This window comes from Budorcas taxicolor, chromosome 23, assembly GCF_023091745.1.
Source record: "Budorcas taxicolor isolate Tak-1 chromosome 23, Takin1.1, whole genome shotgun sequence".
NCBI lineage: Eukaryota > Metazoa > Chordata > Mammalia > Artiodactyla > Bovidae > Budorcas > Budorcas taxicolor.
The window spans coordinates 35258608-35275643 of NC_068932.1; the positions used below are offsets into that span (position 1 = coordinate 35258608).

The following is a 17036-nucleotide window of genomic DNA, read 5'->3' on the forward strand; positions in this document are numbered from 1 at the left end:
ACAAGATATGAAAGACAGCAGCAAAACTAATTTTTATCTGACAAACTTGCTGCAATATTAGATTAAAGGATGTTTGATGTTGCCCATTAAGACCTTTCACGTAGGAAATATAGTAGGGAAAAGCTAATTGGAGCAGATAAACCCAGAATCTTGCTTACTTTAGATAATAATAATACAAAGTTCATGTATTACTCACTGAAAGTTCAGTGTGCAAAAGGGAACAGGTGGAAGGGGCAGAGTGGTACATAGGGCACTGTGCCACCAGTGAAATTAGACTGATGAAAACGTTGTCATTCTTCAGGCTTCCAGGACTGTCAGTAGATACTGGCATTTTGTAACAGTCACAAAAGGATGAGTGTAGCATTTCAATTATGCTGTCTGAGTTAAGTGTTTTCATTTATTTGTTTGCCTCTTAATAAAGTGAATAACAGCTTCCTTGGAAGCTCAGACGGTAAAGCGTCTGCCTACAATGAGGGACACTGGGTTTGATCCCTGGGTCGGGAAGATCCCCTGGAGAAGGAAGTGGCAACCCACTCCAGTACTCTTGCCTGGAAAATCCCATGGACCGAAGAGCCTGGTAGGCTACAGTCCATGGGGTCTCAGAGAGTCAGACACGACTGAGCAACTTCACTTTAATAAAGTGAAAGTCCTTAATTAGTTGGATTTTATTTTATGTAGATTTTTAATAAGAACTGTAAGTTTTATTTGCTGTGTAGTTTAGTAGAGATAGAAAAGCTTTATGAAGTATTTACTTTGCCATAAGGATAATAATGCCAACAAAGGCATTCAGTTTCAAAAAAAATGATAAGATACTCATATCAATTAACACATTTTATTCAGTTAGTAAAGGTTTAATGATAAGTACTATATGCCAGGAATTGAGATATATTTTTATTGAATTTTTAATATTTATTGGAGGTTATTAGAATATTAGAAGAAAATTTGCTTAAGCTATTTATTGATTTTACCAATTTCTCATCAGGATAATCTCTGTTTACATTTTATTACCAATCTAGTATGAATTAACATAGAAAACATGCAGACCCCTAAAGTGTATATCCCCTCTTCTCAAGGAGAAAAAATCATTAAAACTGAAAAATTTTATACTGGCTTTCTGTATCGTTACAAAAGTAACACTCTTTACCTGTGTCATGAAATTTAGGTCAGAAAGATTAAGTTCCGAATGGAGAAATTTGAGAAGTCTTTACTGTCCTAAATTGAACCTTGATCATGTAACAATTTTGGAGGGGAGGATATTGTGAATTACTGATTATCAAATATGAATACTTTTTATTGGTACTTAGGTTGTGTTTAATCATTAAATGTGAATGGATTTTGGTGCTTATACTATTGCCTACTACTGCAGACATTGTGAGAGAAACAGTTGGCAAGATGTGATGTCCGACTGAGTATAAAGGATGATAAAATTGAATGTGTTTTGACATTTTAGCTGGAAAATAATAGACAAGGCAACATAAAGGGGAGGACTTGAAATTTAAGACTTTGATAACTTTGGCAATTTACATAAATACTTCATGACCTCAACTTTCTCATCTTTATTTTTTATTTATTAAATTTTTTTTACAGAAAAATTAAGTAACTTGTTCAAGGTCATCAATTATTTTCTCTTTCATTCTCAAGAAAAACAGTTTGTATTCTTATGAGCATGGAATTTATAGTCTTACAGATTATGTCTTGCTCCACTTCTTGGCATAGTTAATTATTATTTATCAGTATATTCCAAACATGGCAGAGAAACAGACTAAAAGGAACACATACCTCTTGTAAAAATAAAATAAAAGAGTCATTTTTCTACTCTGAAAACATTCTGAGATAATTGGAGTTTGAAGAGTAAATAGATCCATAGACACGCAATTATATGGGTGGATGAATTAATAATTGAAAGTCATCTTTTTTTTTTCTCTTAGTCTGTGTCTAGTACAACCAAGTATCTAAGCAAATTTTTTTCTTTTTTTTTAATTTTTATTTTTACTTTATTTTACTGAATCTATATCATGTGTGATTGTGGTAATGAAAGAATTAATGCATGTGAAATACGTCATGCTGTGCTTGGTACATATTATTCAGTAGATGTTAGTTCCTTTTATTATGAATGTTATTCTTGAGTTCCGTTTGTATATGGCAGATTTATCTCGTCTGTTAAAATTCTTATAGGGTAGGACTTAAATTCAGATAAATGGATCCTTAGATTATATATAAATTATCAATTCTCAGTACCATATTTCAACAGTTTCATGTTAACCTGGAAATAACATGGGAAGTGTAACTGCTGTGCCAGTAATTCAGACTAGAACAGGGTTTAACACTGTTGGCAGCTTGGGCTGGGGAAAATCTTTGTGATCGGGAGGTGGACTGGCCTCTCTATTGTAGCATATTTATCAGCATCCACTTGTGTCCACCAAGTGTTGACAACCGAAACGGTCTCCAGCCACTGTCAAATGTGCCCTGGAAGGCAAAACTCTCCTGATTGATAACCACTGGGCTAGAGGAATCATGTGAGTGTCTTCAACTATATAAAGAAGTATTAGCATATAGAAGAAGGAAATGACTGATTCAGTGTAACCCAGAGACAGAAGCAGCACTGATTAATTAAACTTAGAAAGGTTAATAGAAAATTTTATAGTGTGATGCTGGGGTCCAGCCCCGGTGGATCCAGGGAATTTGAAGCGGGGATGGAGTAGGCAAGGAAAGACTTATTTACTCAGAGATATAAAGAGAGATTAGGAAAGAATAGTGCAGTAGGAAAATTAGTGGAGAAAAGAGGCTGAGTAACTTGGTTTATGCGGAGAACCAATAAAGTTCCAAGACAAGGAACTTGCACCGTCTACGTAGGCCACCAGCGCCCACTTGAATAGCAGAGGGTGCCCCGCCTTGGGCTCCCTCTCGCGTGGGTCTTAGAAGCCAGGGCAAATAAGTAGACACGGTGAGCCTCCACACTCCAGATGGGAATTCAGCCAGAAAAAGGAGAAAAGAATGACATGGGGGAGCCAAGCATTGGTGCCAGACCCACAACTTTATTTTCAAAAGCAGCTTATACACCCAAAGTGTACATAAAGAAATAATGGAATATGCAGAGTTATGCAGGGGCAGCAGTCCTGACCCTTAATGAGACCAGGCTTTCGTTTTGCATACCTTCCCATATACAAGAGGTCTCAGGTGGTTTACATTATGTTCTGGCCAAGACGCCTGTTAACATTTTTATGGCTCTTTTCCTAAATGTCTATCAACCAGAAAACTCTTCTTCCCTTGAAGTGTTTTTTCTTTAATCTGCATCCCCCTCAAAATACTAAATAAAGTTACATTCCTGTAGAACAAAGGTGCGGTGGGTTATAACAAAGAAAGTACTTAACTCAAAGATCTAATGTTGCTAATACCAAGGCTAATACCTGTTTTTTATATATACCAACTATATCTACAAATAAAAGATATGAAAATTTGGCAGCAAGTATTGGCTCAACAAATGAAACCCTTAATCAGTCCTATTCTAAGTGATTTTGACTCCTTGGAAGCCCCTACATTCCTAGGACGTTTTAAGCTTCCTGTGCCTCTCGCGGTCGGGAGGCCGCAAACAATCACATGCAAAGCTGTAAGAGTCCGGCAGGCAGGCTAGAAAGCCATCAGAGGGGTTTTTGGATTGAAACACTCTTATTATGCCCAGGAGACTTATTATCTAAAAGCTCTAAATTAACTTTTTCCAGAAAAAGGTGGTGGGGGGACAGCCCCCTGTTAATGTCAGAAGAGGAGGTGGAAAGCATAACACAGTAAAGCAGGCAGACTCTGGTTTTGGGGCAGATGCACGAGCAAATCCAGCAAGGCTCCCTTAAGGCCCAACACGCCTTTGCCTGTCGGGCCCCTTAACCTCATGACCTTTGCCGCAGGCGGGATTCCTTGTGCTGGCTCCCGGCAGTGTGAGCTATTATCTTAAAAATAAAGTGCACTAACATGAGTCAGCATCTTCTTAGCTACCACAAATATTTAATTAGGCTCTGGGGTTCTGCTGGGAATTTCTTTCCTGGGAGGGAGTCTGAACTAAATCTCATTCAGTTTAGTTCAGTCTCTCAGTCGTGTCCAACTCTTTGCGAATCCATGAACTGCAGCACGTCAGGCCTCCCTGTCCATCACCAACTCCTGGAGTTCACCCAAACTCATGTCCATCAAGTTGGTGATGCCATCCAGCCATCTCATCCTCTGTCGTCCCCTTCTCCTCCTGCCCCCAATCCCTCCCAGCATCAGAGTCTTTTCCAATGAGTCAACTCTTCGCATGAGGTAGCCAGAGTACTGGAGCTTCAGCTTTAGCATCATTCCTTCCAAAGAACACCCAGAACCAATCTCCTTTAGAATGAACTGGTTGGATCTCCTTGCAGTCCAAGAGACTCTCAAGAGTCTTCTCCAACACCACAGTTCAAAAGCATCAATTCTTCGGTGCTCAGCTTTCTTCACAGTCCAACTCTCACATCCATACATGACTACTGGAGAAATCAGAGCCTTGACTAGATGGACCTTTGTTGGAAAAGTAATGTCTCTACTTTTGAATATGCTGTCTAGGTTGGTCATAACTTTCCTTCCAAGGAGTAAGCATCTTTTAATTTCATGGCTGCAGTCACCATCTGGAGTGAATTTGGAGCCCCCCAAAATAAAGTCTGTCACTATTTCCACTGTTTCCCTATCTATTTCCCATGAAGTGATGGGACCAGATGCCATAATCTTCGTTTTCTGAATGTTGAGCTTTAAGCCAACTTTTTCACTATCCGTTTTCACTTTCATTAAGAGGCTTTTTAGTTCCTCTTCACTTTCTGCCATAAGGGTGGTGTCATCTGCATATCTGAGGTTATTGATATTTTTCCTGGCAATCTTGATTCTGGCATGTGTTTCTTCCAGTGCAGTGTTCCTCATAATGTACTCTGCATATTAGTTAAATAAGCATGGTGACAATATACAGCCTTGATGTGCTCCTTTTCCTATTTGGAACCAGTCTGTTGTTCCATGTCCAGTTCTAACTGTTACTTCCTGACCTGCATATAGATTTCTCAAGGGCAGGTCAGGCATCTCTTTCAGAATTTTCCACAGTTTATTGTGATCCGCACAGTCAGAGGCTTTGGCATAGTCAATAAAAGAGAAATAGATATTTTTCTTGAACTCTCTTGCTTTTTCCATGCTCCAGTGGATGTTGGCAATTTGATCTCTGGTTCCTCTGCCTTTTCTAAAACCATAGGTCTCTTCTAATGATAAGATATTCTCACTTTAGCAGGTTTAATGACTTTTATTTGGTAATGATTCCAATTGAGGTCTCTCTTGAAGCCATGATAGTAACTGACCTCTTTCTCTGAGAGCAAGAGTAGATAGCAACATGGTTTTGTGAATAAAATTTCAGGGATGTCCATAGTTTAAATCAAGGAATCTGGAATGCAGTCTACCTTCATTGATCCCATAGAGTGTCAAGAAGGATGAAAGGAAGCCAAGAAAATAAAGTGTTCAGAAGCAAAAGAATGGATGTTTGGTATTGTCAATTGAGAAGTAAAAGTCATTTGATAGAGAAAAAGACTAGTTTATTTAATTTTTAAAAAGTGAGGAAAGTAGTCACTAAAATGTTGCATACTATAGAAACATTAATTATCAATACCAACAGTTTTATTAGTATAAAAATTAGATACCAACTTTATAAGATACTAAATAAGACGAGGTTATTAGAAGATTGACATGGCAGTGGCTACGTGGACCACTTGCTCAGTCAACTAGAGAAAGCTTCAAGATTAATAAAATAGGGTTATTGCTTTTTATTTTTTAGGAGATGTGGGACTTGAGCACTTCTGAAAAATTGAATTTAGATGAATAAATGAGTTTATAAATATTTGGGAGAAAGATAATTATGTAAAAACCAGAAAGGCACCTCGGTGGTTGATCCTGGGGAATATGTAAAACAACTGGTTGTGAGATAGTGTGCAAGCTCAGCGTTCCTAACAGGTGGGGAGGAAAGAGTTTGAGGCTTACATGGCTCATTTTGAATTTTTGCTCTCTCACTTAAACTCTGTATGACTGTAAGCAGCTTACTTTGAACTTCTCTGAGCATTGGATTGTTCTTTTCTAAAATGAGAATAGTATATCCTATCTGGAAATGTTCTTAGAACAGTATGGCATACCTAGCACTTATCTGGAGTGTGTTCCTACTCAGTGTATCAGTGCTGGAGTTGTGTTTGTCATCATCATTGAAAGATATTCTAAGATCTCTAAGTGAGGCAAGGAGAAAAAAAATATACTTAAGGAGAAAAAATATATTTAAGGATTTGACAAGAGAAAAAAGTGTCAACATTTACACTGCTCATGAGTGAATCAATTGATGAATACAACAATTATCATTTAGGAGTGAAGACCAGGTTTTTTTTTGTAATGACCAGTGCCCAGTGAATTTGTAGTGGCCCTATTCCATTCACTTCTGGGTCTTTTGATAGCATGATCTTTGACCACAGAGCAAAAGAAGAGAAAAGATACAGTAATGTATGGCTGGGGTTGATTAATCATATTCACATACATCTTTTATTTTGAGATTTATCAGTCTCAAAGTACTGCTAAAAATGTGTATTCACCATTATCATTGTCTATGGCATATTATACTTCATATGTATTGACCACATGTACATACATTGTAACTGAATTATTTCTTAATTTACACATTGGCATATACAGGGATTCTCAACTTCAGTACAACTGATGGTTTGGATTGAATAATTCTTTGGCACTGGGGGCGGTCCTGTGCTTTTCAGGATACTTGGTAGCATCCCTGGCCGTACTCACTAGTGTCTAGTTGTACTTCTCTCCCACTGTGATAGTCAGGCATGTATTTTGTTGTTCAGTTGATAAGTCGTGTCCAACTCTTTGCGATCCCGTGGACTATAGCACGTGAGGCTCCCATGTCCCTCACCACCTCCTGGAGTTTGCTCAAACTCGTGCCCATTGAGTCGGTGATGCCATCCAACCGTCTCATCCTCTGCTGTCCCCTTATCATCCTGCCTTCAATCTTTTCTAGTAGCAAGGTCTTTTCCAGTGAGTCAGTTCTTCACATCAGGTGGCCAAAAAATTGGAGCTTCAGCTTCAGCATCAGTCCTTTCAGTGAATATTCAGGACTGATTTCCTTTAGGATTGAGTGGTTTGATCTGGCTGTCAGAGTCCTCTCCAAAACTGCAGTTCAAAAGCAATACGTATCTAGACGTTTTTATTTTTTATTTTATTTATTTTTTAGTTTTTATTTTTACTTTATTTTACTTTGCAATACTGTATTGGTTTTGCCATACATTGACATGAATCCACCACGGGTGTACATGCGTTCCCAAACATGAACCCCCCTCCCACTTCCCTCCCCATAACATCTCTCTGGGTCATCTCCGTGCACCCGCCCCAAGCATGCTGTATCCTGCATCAGACATAGACTAGACGTTTTTAAATGTCCCAGGTCCGGGGCAGTGGCAGAGGGGAAAGGGCTACATCACCTTCAGTTCAAAACTATAGGCATATTCTCAGATATAAGATAGTTGCTGATAATTTAAGATGAATAAATGTGTGATCTTTAAATTTATAAAATTGCCAGAATTTATGACTCGTAGCACTTCTAGATAGATTTATTGCTGTGTAAAACCAAGAGAATTTTTAAGTTACATTCCTTCTGACAGAGAAAATCTGAGAGACAGACTATATTATATCTCAAGGAGTATAAATAATTTTTTCTACCTGTATACTTTGATTTTACTTGAGAATGTTTTAAAAATTTCTAATGTACCCTTTTTTTCTTGAATATTTACCAAGGCAAAGTGATTACTTAAATATATTTTAAAATATTCTACATATTCTTTTATTATTTCATGATATAGTACAAGTGTTTAAAGCAAAATTTATTTGTGTTTTATTTTCTAGTTGTTTTTTATCTTTATTATTGGTGGCTGCTGTGGTATGGAAGATCAAGCAAACATGTTGGGCTTCTCGGCGGAGAGAGGTAATAGTAATATTTACTTAATGTTTTGTTTAAAGATTCAGACAAACATATGGATCTCTAGTGCTTAATTGACATGCTCCTTTCAAATAGAGTTTTTCAAATCAATTTCATTTATTAAGATTGAACAAGTCAATCTGCATTGTTTAAGCTTTAGAGCAAAATTTGCCACTTTCATTTTAAATGCATATCTGTAGAAGCATTGTTGAGTTGAAAGCAGTTTTTTCTAAATAGTGTTAGAATTTATAGCAAAAAGAAATATTAGTTTTATTGATTAAATAACCTTCACTCACTTTAATTTAGGTAATTATATTATAAAAAATAATTTATTTTTATTTTTATAACTGTTCCAATTTAAAGGAATATTCTGGGCAATAAATATTAATTTTTTGGTTGGTATCTCATAGAATTTTTTGATAATCAAATTTTTTCCATTTCATGGGTATCTGATAATCCAAGTATGTCTGTATTGCCCCTCAATATGATACATTACTATAGCAGAATTAATCATGTGTATCTGTTATAATCTTAAAATTGATAAAAAATGCAATAGTCTTACGGAACAACAGCTTATGATATAAATATATTATACAAATATAGTTTCTTAACTTTGTGTATATTAGTTAATTGAAAAGAGCAAAGAAATAATATGAGGACCCCATGTGTACAGTAGATTTATTGTTCTATGCTTTATATAATGGAAAAGCAAGTTTCTGTTTTTATTAATATTATTTTAGTCTGTTACTATTAATATTAGTATTATTAGCATTCTATTTGCTGTTGCATTGCCCAGTATATTTTTATATGTTTAATTTTGTGCAGTGATGTATAGCAAAGATATAATTGCTTACCTACTTATTTTCACATATTAAAAGGGTTATATTTAAAAACAATCCAGAATATTCCAGACTATAGGATTAGTAAATAATATGAGTTCTTCTTAATTATTCTGTTTTCAAATATCCAGTGCCTACCTATGTTTGCAAACTTGAAACCACTTCCCTGCATATAATCCTAATTCCCTCCACCTTTCTGATTTTCTGCATATGGTCAGTGCAATGTCAGTGAGAATTTACTTGGTATGATGGTATGATAAAAAGTAATCCAATTTAAAAGGAGTTTTTAAAGTGTAAATATATAAATATTTTGCAAAAAGAGTTCTGTGTAGAAATCAAAAATCTTCTACACATGCTAGGCAGTTTGTTAAGGTAAAAGTATCGCTTCAGGAAGGCTAAAACAAATGAAAAACAAATGAAGCAGTTTGAAGACCTTCCATAATGGAAGAGAAAAAGGGACATTTTATGCCTCTATTCATTAAAAAAGAGGTCAGGAGCAATCAGGGAGACTGGGTTCATACTTCATTATGATTAGCAATGTTTAAGTATCTAATTTCTACAGTTTATAAAATATAACTATATAAATATAGCATTATGGAAAGATCAGTGTACAACTCTGCCATTAACTAGCTGGGTGAGTGGTCTAATTGAATTTGCTTTCCTCTCAAGAGATTGTATTGTACTATATAGCTTAATCTCAGTTAGAGGTTCCTAGAACTGTAGGAATGTTTATATTTAATGACTCAAGTTTATAAGCTATTAAATATTTGAGAAAAATGTTGAGAATTGTTCATTTAATTATGAAACTTTCACAATTTTCAAAATGACAAATTATTTTTGGTTAAGCTATGACCTCAGTAATGTTTACTGAATATTATTGGATGCTCCAGCAAACTGAAATTACTTTAATTTTTAAAATACAGATATATAAAGATTTTTAAAATTGTAAATAAAAAATATATAAATATATTTAATTTTTGACTGGCAGTCAAAATCTTTCAAAGTATGCGTTGCACATTTGAGAATGAAGGAAAACTAGGAAGGGTGAACTCGGTTAGGGACCTCTGGACCTGTTCTTATCTGTGGTTCTAAATGTTATTGTGTCTTCTTGATAATCTGCAGTTTAATGTCCTTCTTTCCAAATCTTCTAGGTAATGAGTCTTTTTAGAGTATAATAATATTTGCATTTAATTTTCTACCTCTACAAAAATTTAAAAATCTGTCCTGTTGAAGGGTCGTGTCATGTTTCAATATCATATGTTAAGAAATATTATGAGGAATTTTATCATTTATAATTTTATTAAGACTTTTAAATGTAAAATTCCAAATGTCTTAGAAACCATCATATGCTGATGTCCAAGGTAAAGATGACATTATTTTGATGACTACCAGACATCTACTTAATTAGTAATTTTTGAATTATTAAAAGATTGTCATTTTGGTTTTAAAGACCCAGAGACTTTTAACTACACAGTAGTAACAAATGTGGTAATTCCATTTATAGACTTTCTGTAAATGGAGGTTAAAATGTATTTTTTTCTGTCTTTATTCAATCATACCTAATAGATTAACACTAACATTCAAAGACCTCAATATTTTTTCTTTATATGGAGATGTTGCTTTCTCTAAAGTGTTAAGACTTCAGTTATTATAAACCGCAAAGGATCCCTGTGAACAGTAGAATGACAATTTATCTGCAACAGTAAATAAAGGTCATTTAAAAGATTCTTCCTTTTTAGTATTTCTATAATTTTGTTACAGAAATTGTGTTATTTGATTGTCTAAATATAAGAACTGTTTTAAAATGAGTATGATCTTTGAATATTTTAAAAATATATTGTGTTAATTAAACAAGACATACTCCTGTTTTATTTTTAGCTATTTGAAAATTTGGGTCTCATAAACACACACATAGAATTTTATGTTATAATTTTAATATCAGAAGCCCATTAATAATTTCCTGCCTTCAAATAATACCTCTTGGAATTCAGGGGCTCTTAAAAATACAAAAATGAAACTAGAAAGGACTTTAATTTTAATGTTACCTCTTCGTATAAGAGTTCAAAACTCATTTCTGTGACAACTCTATTAAAAACATGAAACTTGTGTATGTGGGGGTGCTATGCTAATGAGTGGATACAGTAAGTGGATATTGATCAGTGGAAATACTATTATATATGAGAAGAATTAGTTCATTTTTATAGCTTATGCTTGTTACATAGGTCTTGAAAACCTTCATTTTCAGCAGCATATTTAATTTTAGATAGTCATTACATTACAAAAACATTTGTTAGAACCAAGTATATGTTAAAAGGAGACTTTTAAAATAGCATTGCTGTACTTAATAACTTTCATGCTTAAACTGAAATTGGAGATTTTAATAGGTATAAAAAGGCACACACTCATTAAAATGTTATGATTACTCCTTGCAATAAAGAAATCTACTCTTATATTTGACTAACATAAGTGAAACTATTGTGCATATCTTAATAGTTAGAAGAAGTTAATTTTTTCAGTTGACACATTTATTCCCATTTATTTTGGGTGGTTTAACTGTATTATGCCTCCATTAAAATCCAACTGAAATATCTATGGAATAATAGATCCTGTAAGCAAAAGTAAGGTTATGTTTAATCAACTTCATATTTCTAGTGGGTTTGTGTCTTTGAATGATTACCTGTCTATACCAGGAGCTTTTATTTCTTTAATTCTCTTTACTGTTCTTTAAAGGATAAAACATATTATTATAGATCATTATCACATTATTTGTTTATCTTTCATAGCATGATAATGCATCTCTAATGCTTGAAAATCAATACGAACAATATTGGGGATAAGACAGTGTCCACTGAGTAACTGATCTTGTGTTCATGTTGCTCTATTTTCCTACACATTTCACGATCACATAGCATAGAGCCTAAATTAGAATTTAACATAATCTACCTGAAATTTGAGTTAGAGATAATAAGCTAAAACTCATAAATAGAATCTAGTAGCTCTGAGTAACAAACTACTTTTCTTGAGGCAAGCACATTAATTATTTTCTCTATATCTGTTCGTGGTCACAAAAAAAACCTAGAGAAGAATTAATGTCATTGTTATACTTTACTAAAGACATGCCATGAGTAAATAATTTATGATAAAATCATCTCTGAGAGGGTAAATTTGCAGTAAATGTGTTCTCATCTAAATATTATTAATGCAATGAATCAATGTTTACAAAGTAAGTTGTTCTACCTATTTGGAAATACACCCAATTTTTTTAGAGAGAAGAGAGTGGACATAGAGTGAAGAAAGTAATGAGAAAATATTATTTTGGGTGGAAAAATTAAAATTAATTAGTTAGGTACTATATAAAACTTCTTATAGAATTTCTTGGTACTTTAAGAATTTGCATTTTACTTTTAATAGTCAAAGATTCCAGTATCTAGATAAAGCTTTCCATGAAACATGTTCCTTTGTCCAAAAAGCAATAAGTTTTAAAATAGTTGTTAAATAATGAGCTCATATAATGTCTATCTATACAGTTAATGGCCTTAGTATTACCTTATATTTGGATAACATTTACTCTAACACTACGATACAAATCAATCATTATTTGAGGTAACAGAAAGAAAGACCATTGCCTATTAATTATGGTTCTCTTGCCACTAAGAGTATTTGTTTTATACTTCTTCAAAGGACTCTTAAATAATTAGTTAGATACAGATTTTATTATATATCATCACAAAATAAATTGGTTAAGCTATTACCAAAACTTGTTCACATTCATAGTTCAGTTTTTCATAAATCACTTTTTGACTTAAGAAAAAATGTTTTGTTTATTTCACATAATATTATTGACTAGAATAATCAAGTTTGTGTCTGTACAAGCAATGACAACTATATCATAACTGCCATCTGGCCAGTATTGGTTGTATAGTTTCATTGATTGTAAGACACATCAGACTTGAGAGATATTAAAATATGAAAACAATGTCTTAGAGTCAATAGAATATGGTCAGTTCAGTTCAGTTCAGTCGCTCAGTCGTGTCCGACTCTTTGCGACCCCATGAATCGCAGCACGCCAGGCCTCCCTGTCCATCACCAGCTCCCGGAGTTCACTCAAACTCACGTCCATCGAGTCCGTGATGCTATCCAGCCATCTCATCCTTGGTTGTCCCCTTCTCCTCCTGCCCCCAATCCCTCCCAGCATCAGAGTCTCTTCCAGTGAGTCAACTCTTCGCATCAGGTGGCCAAAGTACTGGGCCTACTTTATAAGGTTTACAGTACTAAACAAGTTAATATGTGCTGAATACCTCACTGCCTATTACTTACCAGACTACAACAAAAGTTAGCTATGGTTGTTGATATGTAAAATAAAGAATGACTAATGTTATATTATGCATTCATAGTAGTAACAGCAGCTCCTATATATCTAGGATTATTTTCCTCTTCCATGTCCACTTTGACGCAGGAGTTCTCAGTCTAGCAGGTACTTTGGAATCACCTGTAGATCTTAAAAATATATTTATGTATCCTTGAGTGTCACTCCAGTACTCCACCGCCACCTGATTCATAAATCAAAATTTCTTTGAGTCTCAGATTGATGTATCTATTTTTAAGCCCATAATTGATTATAATATGCACCATTAGCACTGAACTTCTCCCCTTAGAGAGATAGAAAAACATTGAAGGGTTTTTCACAGAGGAGGTAAGTGATTTGAGTTAAAAGGATGTGCTTTTAAACTGATAAGAGCCACTGCTGTGTTGAGACTAAATTATAGACAGACCCTTTAGACACAGGGAGACTAGTAAGTAGTTATTACCATACCTTGTGAGAGATGATGATGGCTCAGATCAAGAGGTGGCAGTGTATATGGCAAGAAGTGATTGGACTATGAGTACTTCTTGAAGATAATAACTGGATTAGATGAATGGGGTGGTGTGAGAAAGAAATAAACCAAACATGACTTCAAAGGATTATAAAAACAAGTGTGACTTCAAGGTTTTTGTCTGAGCAACTGTAAAGATAAAGTTGCTATCAACTGAGATGGAGTTGATTGCAAGTAAAATTGGTTTGATGATATGAGTTCATTTCTTCATGTTAAGTTTGACAGTTCAATTTTACATGTTACATTGGATGTATAATTAGACCAGTCAAGGAGGCTGAATTTGATTCTGGATAAGGAAATAGGTCTGGACAGGAGAGACAAATTTGGGAATCTCAGAATATAGATATAGAGAGCAAATAAAATCATGAGACTGGATGATATCACCGAGAGAGGGGAGTTAAGCCCTGAGGCATACAAATATATTATAAACTGACTGTGTTCACTCACAGCTTCATATTTGAGGCTCTGAACCCCAATGTGATGGTATTTGGAGGGTAGGTATTTGGAAGGTATTTAAATTTACATGAGGTTGGTACAGTTGTGATGGGAATAGTGCCCTTATGAAAAAGAAAGAGACACAAGAGCATTATCTTTCTGCTAGTACACAGAAGTCTGTTATACCTTTCTAGCACCTTCTTCATGAAATAGATGAGTTAATCAAGAGAGAGATGAGCCACTCTTCCTACCAGCAACTCTGAAGCAGTAGAATAGAAATTTTGCCTAGGATGAGAGAAGGTTGTAAGAAGGGAGAGCTGAAAAGTGTCCCTTTAAGTGAACTGACTTTATTTGGAACAAATTGTAGGTAAATTCAACCCTAAAGCTTCTCTTGAAAACAATAGAGATTGTGGTGGTAATCAATAGAGACTAATTTCTCCATGAGACCAACAAGCTAAATCATAGATCAGCTAGAAGTTTACTAGAAAGATCCAGGGCTATATAACATGACAAAGATCCCTCCTAGGGTTGTAAAAAACATCAAAGCACTGGTTTCAAATATTATCCCTGCATGCATGCTCAGTCACTTCAGTCATGTACGACTCTTTTCATCCATATGAACTGTAGCCCACAAGGCTCCTCTGTCCATGGGCTTCTCCAGGCAAGAATATTAGAGTGGGTTTCCATGCCCTCCTCCAGGGGATCTTCCCAACCCATGGATAGAACCCCTGGCTCCTACACTGCAGGCTGATTCTTTACCCACTGAGCCACATGGGAAGCCATTTTCCCTACAGTGGACCCCAAATTAAGTGGATCAGATTACAGAGCAGTTTAAGCCCTAGAGCATTATCAGAAGCAATAATCAGGCATTAATTCATGAGGCTCACAGCTGAGTATAATACCAAAGACAGCAGGTAGCTAAAAAGAAAGATCTAGAAAGAAGCAGTCAAAGGGAGCCCTGATCAAACCACTGTCGTCTCAGGTGACTGCACAGGCCCAAAGCTCCAGTCTATGGAGCAAGGCCACAGGCTGCACTGCAGAGAAAACAGACTTCATTAAAATAGCTCAATATTGTTATTACATAAACAAGCTTGTAAAAGCATCAAGTGTTGGGTATGTTGGGTGGGGGGCAGGAAAAGAATCACTATCCAGAGTTGCTGCAATCTATTCCCTAAAATGTCAGTGTTTTTCAACAAAAAATTATCAGCTGTGCAAAGAAAGATGGCTTTGCAGTGCATACAGGACAAATAGCAGGCAACAGAACCTGCTTGTGAGAGAACTCTGCAGTTAAATTTCACTGACAAAGACTTCAGAGCAGCCAATGTAAATATGTCCACAGAACTAAGGAAACAGTGATTAAAGAAGGACAGGAAAGGAGGATGGAAATACCTCATTGAATAGAGAATACCAATAACAAAACATAGTTATATAAAAAAAGAGAACCTAATGGAAAATCAGAATTGGAGAATACAAATTGGACCTAAGCGAAATTATAAGCTTTTTCTCTGAAAAGGAAACCATAAACAAAACAAATTAAAAAATATTCTACAGATTAGGGTGAAATACATGCAAATAATGTGAACCACAAAGGCTTAATTTCCAAAATATATAAGTAGTCCATGCAGCTCAATAACAATAACAAGTAAAACAGCCCAATCAGAAAATGAGCAGAAGACCTAAACAGACATTTCTCCAAAGAAGACATAGAGGTGATCCAAAGACACATGAAAACATGTTCAACATCATTGATTATTAAGGAAATGAAAAACAAAACTACAATGAGGTACTACCTCATACCGATCAGAGTGGCCATCATTTTAAAAAATATATAGATAGCAAATGCTGGAGAGGGTGTAGATAAAAGGAAACCCTCCTACACTGTGGATTGGAATGTAAATTGGTGTAACCACTATGGAGAACAGTATGGAAGTTCCTTAAAAATCTAAAAATAGAGCTACCATATGATCCAGCAGTCCCACTCCCCTGAATGTATCTGGAGAAAACTATAATTCAAAAATATACACGCGTCCCTCTGTTCATAGCAGCAGTTTTTACAATAGTCAGACAACCTTAATGTCCATCAACAGATGAATGGTTATGGCAATATGGTATACATACACCATGTAAAATTACTCAGCATAAAAAAGAATGAAGTAATGCCCTTTGCTTTCCTGGTGGCTCAGAGGATAAAGTGTCTGCCTACAATGCAGGAGACCCGGGTTCGATCCCTGGGTTGGGAAGATCCCCTGGAGAAGGAAATGGCAACCTACTCCAGTATTCTTGCCTGGAGAATCCCATGGACAGAGGAGCCTGGTGGGCTACAGTCCACGGGGTCACAAAGAGCTGGACACGACTGAGCGACTAACACACTCATAATGCCCTTTGCAGCAGTGTAGATGGACCTAGAGATTTTCATACTCAGTGAAGTAAGTCAGGGAAAGACAAATAACATATGATGTCACTTATATGTGGAATCCAAAATAGGACGCTAGTGAACTTCTTTATGAAACAGGAACAGACTCACAGACATAGAAAACAAACTTATAGTTGCCAGAGTGTTTGGGGGAGGGATAAATTAGGAATTTGAGATTCACAAATACAAGCTACTACATATTAATATAGAATAGATAAACTACAAGATCTTACTGTATAACACAGGGAAGTACATTTAGTGTCCTACCATAAGCCACAATAGAAAAGAATATGAAGCAAAACACGCAAAAATTCTTGAGAGGAATGAAAATGAAAACATGATATTCTGAAACTTATGGGACAAAGCGGAAGCAGTGCTCAGTGGAAAATATATAGCTGCACATGCAAGTATTAAAAGGAAAAAAGAAATTGAATCAGTAGGGTAGCCTTCCACGTTAAGGAACTTAGAAAAGAACCAAC

The 17036-nt window shown here is 35.4% G+C and overlaps 1 protein-coding gene across 1 annotated transcript in view; it reads left to right on the forward strand.

The window, feature by feature from the left end:
- ATRNL1 (attractin like 1) overlaps positions 1-17036 on the forward strand; it is a 795857-nt gene that overhangs the window by 364976 nt on the left and 413845 nt on the right. Inside the window, exon 26 of the mRNA XM_052660645.1 lies at positions 7924-8002. Coding sequence (XP_052516605.1) covers positions 7924-8002 — 79 coding nt within the window. The remainder of the gene's footprint in view (positions 1-7923; positions 8003-17036) is intronic.